This window comes from Uloborus diversus, chromosome 7 (genome assembly GCF_026930045.1).
Source record: "Uloborus diversus isolate 005 chromosome 7, Udiv.v.3.1, whole genome shotgun sequence".
Taxonomy (NCBI): Eukaryota; Metazoa; Arthropoda; class Arachnida; order Araneae; family Uloboridae; genus Uloborus; species Uloborus diversus.
The window spans coordinates 50634452-50646812 of NC_072737.1; the positions used below are offsets into that span (position 1 = coordinate 50634452).

General features: G+C 34.7%; 1 protein-coding gene across 1 annotated transcript; it reads right to left on the reverse strand.

The window, feature by feature from the left end:
- Positions 1 to 1317: 1317 nt before the first annotated feature.
- On the reverse strand, positions 1318 to 6124 carry LOC129226484 (uncharacterized). The gene is made up of 2 exons (XM_054861095.1): positions 5952 to 6124; positions 1318 to 2321 (listed from the first exon to the last, which is right to left on the reverse strand). Exons 1-2 carry the CDS (start codon positions 6103 to 6105, stop codon positions 1699 to 1701), a joined length of 777 nt encoding a protein of 258 aa, XP_054717070.1. The 5' UTR covers positions 6106 to 6124; the 3' UTR covers positions 1318 to 1698.
- Positions 6125 to 12361: the final 6237 nt, after the last annotated feature.

Here is a 12361-nt window from a genome sequence, read left to right on the forward strand (position 1 = left end):
TTATTGTTTCATGAAAAAAAAAATGTGTATGTGTGTAGGCATATGTTTTTGTGTCTGTGTGCAGGCATGAATGTGTGGGTAGTTGTGTGTATGTGTGTGTGTGTTTGTGTGTGTATGTGCTTGTGTGTGTATGTGTTTGTATGTATGTGTGTGTGCGTGTGTATGCGCGTGTGTGTAGGACATGGATGCAACCTGGAGACGGCTTTCGCTTTAGGAGCAGCATCGTGAGGAGCCGGCCGACGGTGATGCTGCAGAGGGTGCTGGCGGGAAAATAAAAAGATAGGAATTCAAAACAGTCAACTGGAGAACAATAAGCAATCGTGATTGCTCAAAAAAAAAAAAAAAATAATAAAAATTCACGTACTTTGAACGGTCCACAAAAAGAAATCCCCCCCCCTCCTCCCTTTGAAAAAAAAAAAGGAAAGAAAGAAAGAAAAACCTCACCGAAGCGCGGGGTTTTTCTTTTTCTTTTTTTTTTCAATAAATTTTGCCGGTCCGTACCGCGGATCAAAAAAGGTTGAGAACCGCTGCCTTAGACCATGGGTATTCAACTTTTTACACTTTGGGGAGACCCTTTAAGTTCACGTTTTCTTGGAAAACCTCTTAATCAAAGAACAGAAGAAGAAAAGGAATACTAAAGCTTTATCCTGCTCAAATTTACAAACTTATTACTTCATCTTTTTTTTTTAACCAAATAACTTATTCAGGATTTTTTAAAGTAGAATTACAGTTGCTGTGACTCAATGCTGAATAAGAAAAGAACTCTACATACAATTCAATCAACCAGAAAATTACCATTTTTGAAAGGGGTATAAAATTCCAAACGGTACATTAATTTGCAAGGCTAGAAAAGAGCAATGTTGCGAAATTTTATAACTAAATTTAAGTTAAAAACGCTTTGGAGCTTTAAATCTCGTAAGTAAATTCTTGAGCATCAAAGTACCTCTGCACCGAATTTGGCGATGTAAACTGTATTTGTATCAGAAACATATTCGAAAACTACATATTATTTTGCATACATACATTATTTTGCATTTAAAAATTCCTGTTCTCATGTAATTAGGTCGGGGGATATGAAATTCATTTCTAATTATTGTTCATTCAACAACAGAAAACTTTCTAGTTCACAAGAAATCTGAAGTGTAGTAATAATAATATCAACACTAAATCAAAGTTAAGAAACAAATACTGTTTGAGAAAACATTTATTAACTTTTTTCAAACAACAAAATACAATATTATAATTGTAGCATCTAAAGCATTCAATTTGTACTTTTTTCAAAAAGTAAAAACATTTCAAAAATAACTTGAACGCTCTTTTGCAAAAATAATTGAATTATTTCATGTCATATATATTCGTCTTTAGTATACTGACTATTGTCAGTATACTGGTATTCGTCTTTAGTTTACACTAGTTCCACTAGTTTACACTAGTCTTTAGTTTACAATTTCGAGTAAATTTTAGCTTTGTGCTAATTGTTATTTTGACGATTCGAGGACAAGCTCTTAACGTTGGATATTAATCAGGAATTGGAATTTCCTTTGTATTTCTTAACAGAAATCGTAACCCAATTATAATTTCCCTGATGAAAGTTACAATATATTTGCTATTTTGGCTCCATAATTTTTTTTTTTTTTTTTTTTTCCAGTGTGGGATTTTAGAATAGTTGGATTTTCCCACTTGCATTTTAAAATCCTTTTAGAAATAATACTTCTCATACTTATCAACATCCTTCAGCTCCTTGTTAATCATGTTCTTCAGTGGGCCTTCAATAGCTCTTGACATAGCTCGACTGAAGAATCTGGCAACAAGATTCGACAGACGAGAGGCAAATCTATTCAGAACTCCCAGCCCGTCGAAACTAACTCGCACCCCTTCCAACTTGGTGATCCTCAGATTGTCGACTGTGGCCTTGGTGGAATCCTCTCGCTCTGCAGCCTGGTTCCTCAAACGGGAGTACATCACATCAGCTTCAACATCACCAGCAAAGACGTTGATGAGCCCACGGAACACGGGTACCCCGGTGTCGGTCTCCCAGAAATAGCTTCCGGTCAGGTTCCGGAAGCCGATGGGTACCAGGAAACTGAGGGTGGAGTCGGTGCAGCGCACCATTGCCGGACCCGTCCGGCGCATGGTCCGGAGGTTGGTCAAGGAACCGTTGAACAGACGGAATCGTCCGGTACGTTCGGGAAGGGGGAAGAGTTCGGGGATCTTCGGCCGAACTTCTCGTAGAACTCGATCGACATATTCGTCTGTGTTCCTCCGAACAGCAAGACTGTCGCAATCGCTAATGTCTTCGTCACCAGAGCTGTCTTCGACATCTGAGAATTACAGAGAAAAAAGTAAAATGAACGAAGGTGAAAAAAAAAAAGCAACATCTCTCACATCAACTTTCCTAACAATCAAAGTTCTATTGCATTCGTTAGTGCGTTACTGCAAATGTAGATATCTAAAATTCCAATTTTTTCACAAATGCGTCCTTTTCTTCAGTTTTTTCATTGCAATACTTAAAGAACCCACAACCTGAGACAGTCAGAGAGTTTTAAAATGGTCCCTTAAATAGTTTAAACGAAACAGAACAAGTTATTGAACTCATATCTTTTTGTAGCGACATATATGTGATTTTTTCCTAAAATATTCTTTTTTTAGAGATCCCTACATTTACAACCATACGCTCCTATTTTTAAAATAAATTTTCAATTTAAATGACTCATCTGTTCTGAAATCGTCCTTAAAGAGTTAAGGGGAAAATTTCGCCAGACGAGTCATTTCGGTTTAAAGTTGCCAAGCGAAGGAATTTTTCCAAAAAAAAAAAATAATTAATAACGGAGAGGGGAGAAGTAAATAGAGGAAGGAAAATGTTTCATGTTTTCTCCATTATATATTTGTTTGGCAAAAAAATCACCCCCCCCCCTTTTTAAAATAATCATTTCAAAATTTATTTAATACTCACGAAAAACAAATAGGTTTACGTAAATATATTTTCCGGAGAAAACAAATGCGATTCTCAGCGAAAAGAAAATCGCGTTTAAACGTACCATTTTATCGTACGGATTTTGATTGGAAAAATTGAGCCATATTTCGAGAAAACGGTGGACTGTCCGATTGGAAACCTTATTTATGCGTTTTGATTGCGATCGATTGTCCCGTCCCATCTCGCTCTTGAGAGTTTTTGCATACATGTAGGCTTGGACTGACGAAATGCTTATACAATGAAATCTCTTCACAACGAACTTCAAAAGACTGCAAATTTTGTTCGTTTAAAAAAAATTCGTTGTAATGGAATTCAAGTAATGTAATGGGAAACAAATCGGGACTGAATATGCACTTCGTTGAAACGGACATTTTGCTGTATTAGTGTTCGTTGTAACAGGATTTCACTGTAAATAAATGAACAAGCGAGTGTGTGTGTGCTTAAAATGCATTCTTTGTCCCCAAACCCTGCATGTTCCTTAATTTTGTCAAAAAATAATGCATTTTATTTCACTTGAAGATAATGTTTGCAGTTGAGTTTTCACCTTTCTGCCTTTTCTTCTCTTGACTGCGAAGAGAGATAGTTGGAAAATTTTACTTCTTTTTCAAAATATGGGTTTGATAATAATGCATGAAGTATTAATGTTTTGAATACATACTTACAACATATTTCAACAAATATGGCTGAAAACTCTTACATTACCGTCGTTTTGTTTCAAGAAATGAAATAAAATAGTGGCAACGCTATCAGATAGTTTAGTGCGCAATTATCAAAAATGACCTCTGCAATCAAAAGTAGGTTAGTGAAGAACAGCGCGTCAAAACACGCATTAGCATTAAAACTTGAACAAGCATGTCATAGAATTCATAAACTCCATCTTCTGAGCATGATACCGGTGCTTGGAGAGGGGGGGGGGACTTGTGAACCCGCAACACGTGCCTGAAATCTTCAATTGATGTTTATCTCTCTGTACGTTGTTTTGGTTCAACGTTAGGTTTAAAAAAAGTAGTTGGACACACAGGAGCGCAAAACTAGAAAGAACTTACTGGCTAAATAAATTTCAGCCATTACTTCACAAAGATATCAATTATGTCACTGGAATACTTTTTTAGGTATTATTTTTGTGTTCTCATGTCATGGAATTCATACTCATCTTTTTTCAGTGCATGATACGAGGGCTTGAGGGGAGGGGGGGGGGAGCTTATGATTCCGCAACACGTGCCTGAGATCTTTAATTTAAGTTCATACCTCTTTAAGTTGTTTTTATTCTACGTTAGGTTGAAAAAAGTACATAAATGGAAACGCAGAAGAGAAAACTTGAAAGGACTTACTGACTAAATAAAGTTGAACTATTACTACTGTAAAGTCGACTACTTAGCAAAGATATCAATTATTTCATACCCTTAAAACATGTGAAACACTTTTTTACTACTTATTTTTTCTTTCTAACTAATTTCGTTCCCTTTGTGGAAATTTCAAAATTTTACACTAAAAAGTGGGGATTAAAGGAAATATTGAGAGTTTGAGAAAGAACTTGCTATTATTACAAAATGCCGATTCTATGACTAATGTTTAACATACATTATTTTTACGATATTGATAAGGGACAGGAAAAGGATATTCACACTGAAATGTACCTAACCAAACGCAAAAAATATTCATTTCCTGCTAGTTCCGTTTTCGTTATCAAGTGTAACTTTTGAAAGAAAAAAATTAATGAAATTAAGTAGTTGAAAATGAGTGAGAATGAAATTCGGTTTACTGATCAAAGCCTTTTGTAGTTGATTAAATACAGTCAATAAGGGTTATTGACTATATTTAGTCAATTATAAAAGGCTTCCAGAGACAATATTAGTTGAGCCAACCAAAGCCAAAGCAATTCAACTTCATATTACATGTTCAATGGGGTTGTTTCTTTCAGTCAAAAGTAGTACTTTTAGTCACTGAAATCGATAGAATAAGCAAAAAATAATAATAATAATAACATGGACCCAGAAAATTCTTTCATTTTTCCCAACAGTTTTCTTTAATTAATTTTTTTAAATGTCCGATTTGTCAAACAAGACGTGGTCTACATGACGTCACAAATTATGCTTTTTGGCGCATCTTTATACCGCGTTTCCACGTTATGATAATCAAAAAGTGAATTGAAATTGCGTTCTACGCTAGCTATCAACCATATTGTTGCCAATACACGTGAGTAAAGATGCGAATTAAATATTTTGCTCTGAGAATGGCAACATAGAATGGCATTTCATCATTTGTGATGTTATCGGCAAGAAAAATGTAAACAATAAAAGATCACTGATTTAAGTAATTTTTTAAAAATAAACTTAAACAAATTATCTAAAAAATGGTTAGATCCTATGTTTTTAAGCATGTTCTTTCAGAAAAAGATACTTTTAAAATATTGGAAACGACCCCATTATCAACCCAAGAAAATCCCTTTAAATCAACAGTTAAATAACTATCAATCGTCAGTCAAGTAATAAACTTTCGAATCAATCTAATAGTTTTAGGCAAATCAATAAATTTTGATAATCGACTACTTCTTGAAAAATCAACTAGTTTTCAATCAATAAATAAATTCTCAGTTAATCAATTTGCTCTCAATCGATCAATTACTTCCCCATCACTCAATTTTTTCTCATTCAATCAATTGTCAATCAATTTATTCTCAATCCATCAACTAATTCTCGATCAATCAATTAATTCATAATTAATGTTCCACTCCAAGTCAATTCTAAAAATATCCCTTTTCCCCCTAAATGTGAATCTATAACAAAGTGCTTCGTTAGAATCTTTTTAGTTTCCAAAGATATGACGACAGAAAATGCAGTCCAGTTATTTTTATGGACAAAACATTTTTTCGTCAGTTTTATCAATATCGTTTTGTGGAAATATAGTTTTAGGGGGGGGGGGGATGGCTTAACTTCAAAACTATAATTTCAGGAAACAAGATTGCTTAAAAACTCACCTTTTTCCAAATCATCCTCAACCAACGCATTCAGAAAGAGATCTTCGTCTAATTTTCCTTTCCTGTGGTGATTATGGCCTTTGATAGTCACCGATAAGCCCAGCAACAAAGTCGCCAAAAGGACAGCGCGTAAGCTGGATGTCCTGAAAAACATCTTCGAACTTCCAGTTGAAAATTTCTGAAAGCAAAGGGTTGTATTTTCAAACAACGACGAAAATAATACTAAAGTTTTCAAAGTACGAAAACGTCTAAAATGTAGGAATTAGATCGGTTTCCATTCTCTTTTCTGTTTTATTAATTTTATCTAATTTATTCCACACTAGTGGTACCCACACGGCTTTGCCCGTAGTTGAAAATTAACAGGTAATTCGGTTCGCCTGTTTATTTACAAATAATGGATGACGAATTTCTCGCCAATTGGCTATGTTCATTCGCTCTCCCCATTCCACGTCATGATAATTTCGTGATTTACTCGTCCATCTTATAATAATTTTGCTCCGGAAAATTTTCTTAGAATTGAAATAGAAAAAGAACAAAATCGAATTTTCGAAAAATTGCTTCGAGGTGCACCCTTCCCCCCCGTTACAAACTATGTGCCAAATTTCATGAAAATCGGCCGAACGGTCTAGGCGCTATGCGCGTCACAGATATCCTACAGGCATCCAGACATCCAGGCAGAGAGACTTTGAGCTTTATTATCAGTAAAAATTTTAACATGTATTTGCCAGGGGTGCCCACCCCTAAGAGCAATGGCGCACCCCCCCCCAAATATCACGAAGCCCCCCCCCAAAGAGCAAGTGCCCCCTCCAAAAAGGAAAAAAAAACACCCCCCTAAAAATTTCAATGGCGCAGTCTGTGCTATGACCTTCCTCCCCCCCCCCCCCCAGGTGGGCACCACTGTGTTTACAACTTATATGTACAAACGTTTTTGAGTTTTTTTTCCTAAGGTTTGTGCTTTGTTTTGGATTCGTGTTTTAATTTATGAGGCACCAGCTGCGTTGACCGGAGTTGAACGATCTACCTCGAAACTAAAAGATGCGTCAATGACGCATGTCCAATAACCATCTTTATACATAAATTTCTAATCTCTGTCCGGATGTCCGGGGTAAACGTCAAAACTACTGGAGGGATTTTAACCATTTTTTCACCATGGATAGCTAGATAATCGGGGAACAACTTAGGCTATAATTTGTTCCTTAAAAACTTAGTTTTCAAAAGTTATGGTGGAAAACAGCAAATTTCTGTAATTTCCCCATTGAATGATTAAATATAAAATCCATTGTTAGGAAAATTCGTTGCCCAACAACAGCGATATTAAAAGTAATCATAATGTAAATTTTTAATCAAGGCCTCTCTGGAGCAAGCATGACATTTATTGCTTTCTTACGAATTGCATCCTCATCTTTATACATAAAGGGACACTTCTGTCCGGATGTCCGGGGTAAACTTCAAAACTACTGGACGGATTTTAAACATTTTTTCACCATAGATAGTTACATCACCATACATAGAGTAAAGAAATATACATAGAGAGGCCACGTCTATGGTAAAAAGGAGATGAAATTGAAGCCGGAATTGTGGGATACAGCGGTGCAATGATTAGCGGGGTTATGATAACGTGATCGCTTCGCGAGTATAGTTTTCACCAATCTCGCAAAGAGACCGTATAAAGTAGCTGGCGGATTGGCTTGCATTTTAGTTCATGTATTAATGCAATTTCAAAAACGTGCTCCATAAACTTGCAACAATATCTAAGTTTAAATTAACAACCAATTGAGATTCAGTAATGGAATGTTTGGAATCAAGATGTATCATAAAATACTTAGCAAGAAGCTAAGGATCTTTGGATACAGCACTGCAACTTTCGGCTTCAATTTCTTAGTATAGTAGGGCCTCTCTATGTAATTTCTTTACTCTATGTGATTAAACATAAAACCCATTGTTGCAAAAATTCGTTGCCTATAAACAGCAATATTAAACATAATCATAATGAAAATTTTGCATCAAGGCTTCCCCGGAGCAAACATGAGTTTAAAGTCATTTAAACATTTGGAAACTCTACTTTTCGCACTCTGAGGGTAGGAGAGCTTTAGTTCACAGTTAAAGCTTATAGTAGAGAGCTTTTATTTTTTTCTTTTGTGTGTGTGTGTGTGTACTATTTAATTAAATGAAGCACGCGCACGGTTTTTTTTAGTGATCTTTGTTTTTGTTAGTTCATATTTTGGAAATTCTTCAAAATTTTAATATAATTCGTGCTTTCACTTCTAAATGAATATTCGTTAGTTCTTTACACTTATTGCTATTTTACTTTTATGGGTAAGGAAGAAGCTCGATTTTTAATCGCGTCAAAGCGGTGTGTTTTGAGTTCTTTCAGTTAAAACAGAAAACGAAAGAAAGTAGCGATTGTTTCTTACAATTATTACTGACCCAGGCAACGCCGGGTATTTTTGCTAGTCTTTATACATAAAGGTGTAATCTCTGTCCGGATGTCCGGGGTAAACTTCAAAACTACTGGAGGGATTTTAACCAATTTTTCCCCATAGATAGCTACATAATCCGGGAACAACTTAGGCTATAATTTGTTCCTTAAAAACTTAGTTTTAAAAAGTTATGGTGGAAAACAGCAAATTTCATGTAATTTCCCCATTAAATTATTAAATATAAAATCCATTGTTAGGAAAATTCGTTGCCTAACAACAGGAATAATAAAAGTAATCATAATGTAAATTTTGAATCAAGGCTTCTCCAGAGCAAGCATGATATTTATTGCTTTCTTAGGAGTTGCATCCTTATCTTTATACATAAAGGTCTACGCTCTGTCCGGATGTCCGGGGTAAACTTCAAAACTACTGGAGGGATTTTAACCATTTTTTCACCATAGATAGTTACATCACCATATGTAGAGTAAAGAAATATACATAGAGAGGCCCCGTCTATGGTAAAAATGAGATGAAATTGAAGCCGGAATTATGGGATACAGCCTGCAATGATGGGCGGGGTTATGATAACGTGATCGCTTCGCGAGTATAGTTTTCACCAATCTCGCAAAGAGACCGTATAAAGTAGCTGGCGGATTGGCTTGCATTTTAGTTCATGTATTAATGCAATTTCAAAAACGTGCTCCATAAACTTGCAACAATATCAAAGTTCAAATTAACAACCAATTGAGATTCAGTAATGGAATGTTTTGAATCAAGATGTATCTTAAAATACTTAGCAAGAAGCTAAGGATCTTGGGATACAGCGGTGCAACTTCCGTCTTCAATTTCTTAGTACAGCAGGGCCTCTCTATGTAATTTCTTTACTCTATGTGATTAAATATAAAACTCATTGTTACAAAAATTTGTAGCCTAATAACAGCAATATTAAAAGTTATCATAATGAAAATTTTGAATCAAGGCTTCTTCGGAGCAAACATGAGTTTAAAGTCATTTAAACATTTGGAAACTCTACTTTTCGCACCCTGAGGGTATGAGAGCTTTAGTTCAGAGTTAAAGCTTATAGTAGAGAGCTTTTTTTTTCCTTTTGTGTGCTTGTGTGTACTATTTAATTAAATGAAGCACGCGCACGGTTTTTTTAGTGATCTTTGTTTTTGTTAGTTCATATTTTGGAAATTCTTCAAAGTTTTAATATGCTTAAATTCGTGCTTTCGCTTCTAAATGAATATTCGTTGGTTCTTCACACTTATTGCTATTTTACTTTTATGGGTAAGGAAGAAGCTCGATTTTTAATCACGTCAAAGCGGTGTGTTTTGAGTTCTTTCAGTTAAAACAGAAAACGAAAGAAAGTAGCGATTGTTTCTTACAATTATTACTGACCCAGGCAACGCCGGGTATTTTTGCTAGTCTTTATACATAAAGGTGTAATCTCTGTCCGGATGTCCGGGGCAAACTTCAAAACTACTGGAGGGATTTTAACCAATTTTTCCCCATAGACAGCTACATAATCCGGGAACAACTTAGGCTATAATTTGTTCCTTAAAAACTTAGTTTTAAAAAGTTATGGTGGAAAACAGCAAATTTCATGTAATTTCCCCATTAAATGATTAAAGATTAAGCCCATTGTTTCGAAAATTCGTTGCCTAATAACAGCAACATTAAAAGTAATCATAATTTAAATTTTAAATCAAGGCCTCTCTGGAGCAAGCATGATATTTATCGCTTTCTTAGAAGTTGCATCCTTATCTTTATACATAAAGGGCTAATCTCTGTCCGGATGTCCGGGGTAAACTTCAAAACTACGGGAGGGATTTTAACCATTTTTTCACCATAGATAGCTACATAATCGGGGAACAACTTAGGCTATAATTTGTTTCTTAAAAACTTAGTTTTAAAAAGTTATGGTGGAAAACAGCAAATTTCATGTAATTTCCCCATTAAATGATCAAATATAAAATCCATTGTTAGGAAAATTCGTTGCCTAAAAACAACAATATTAAAAGTAATCATAATGTAAATTTTGAATCAAGGCCTCTCTGGAGCAAGCATGAAATTGCTTTCTTAGGAATTGCATCCTCATCTTTATACATAAAGGGCTAATCTCTGTCCGGATGTCAGGGGTAAACTTCAAAACTACTGGACGGATTTTAACCATTTTTTCACCATAGATAGATACATTATGAGGGAGCAACTTAGGCTGTAATTTATTCCTTAAAAAAGTAGTTGTAAAAAGTTATGGTGGAAAACAGTAAATTTCATATAATTTCCCCATTAAATAATTAAATTCGCAACTCCAATAAATCATACTGAGCGCAGCAGCCACTGTCCAATGGCGGATGAAAAAAGGTGAAACAAACAAATGCCATAACTTATGACTTGCTTTGACGTTTAGTGAATGACAGTACTTTTTCATCGTATTTGTGCGAAGCTTTCTTTTTTATTCTTCTGAAATTACATTACACCACAAACTGCTTGAATCCGGAAATTTACCCCAAAGAAAACTCGTGGAATGGAATGTTTTACCTTTTTCTTTAGTATTGGTAATCACCGCAAGGTAGCGTATTCGAGCTTTGAAGTTGCGAATATAAAACCCACTGTTACAAAAATTCGTTGCCTAACAACAGCAATAATAAAAGTAATCATAATGAAATTTTTGAATCAAGGCTTCTCCGGAGCAGACATGAGTTTAAAGTCGTTTAAACATTTGGAAACTCTACTTTTTGCATCCTTAAAGAAACATAGTAGAGAGCTTTTTTTTTCTTTCGAGTGTGTACTATTTAATTAAATAAAGCGCATGGGTTTTTCAGTGATCTTTGTTAGTTCATATTTTGGAAATTCTTCAAATTTTTATATGCTTAAATTCGTGCTTTCGTTTCTAAATGAATATTCGTTCGTTTTTTATACTTATTGCTATTTTACTTTAATGGGTAAGGAAGAAGCTCGATTTTTAATCACGTCAAAGTGATATGTTTTGAGTTCTTTCAGTTAAAACAGAAAACGAGAGGAAGTAGAGATTGTTTCTTACATTTATTTCTGACCGAGGCAACGCCGGGTATTTTTGCTAGTTCTTAAATAAAAGAAAAAGAAATCGTGTCAACATTTCTAGTCAACGTGTAGAAAAAGGCATGTTTATCACTCAAAATTGAAATTTTGACCACTTTGGATGTTTTTAAAATTCCAAAAATTCAGCCATTGTTATTAATTGGCGTAAAAATTCTGTTTCACGGATTTTCTTGCAAAAACCCACTGTTTGTAAGATACAATATTTCCTCGGTGCTGGTTGCTTTTGGTTGTTACAGAACTACTGACGATAAAAACAGTCGAATATTAATGTAGAAAAAAAAAATACATGAAATAGAACTTACAGAGAGCATTTTAGTTTAAGTCTAGTTTAATATCAATTTTAAATCATCTAAAATATTTTTACGAAATTTTAAGACTCATTTGAAAAAATCAATGAGTTTGAATCCATAATAGTGCAAGGAAAAAAAATCTTCATCATGTTTCTTCTGTGATCATATTTGAGATATAATACTACACTTATTTTAAACTAGTGGTACCCGCACGGCTAAATTAAAAGTCTTTTGGTTCGCCTGTATATTTACAAATAATGGATGATGAATTTCTTGCCAGTTGGCTATGTTCATTCGCTCTCCCATTCCACGTCATGATAATTTCGTAATTTACTCGTCCATCTCATGATAATTTTGCTCGGGAAAATGTTAAAATTGGAATAAAAAAGGAACAAAATCAAATTTTTGAAAAATCCCTTCGAGATGCACATCCCCATGCTACAAACTAACTTTATTCCAAATTTGATGAAAATCGGTCGAACGGTCTAGGCGCTATGCGCGTCACAGAAATCCAGACAGAGATCCGGAAAGAGAAACTCTCAGCTTTATTAAAGAAAAGAAGAGATACATATATACAGAGTATAACCGTTTGAGAACCATACTCTTTGAGATAGAAAGT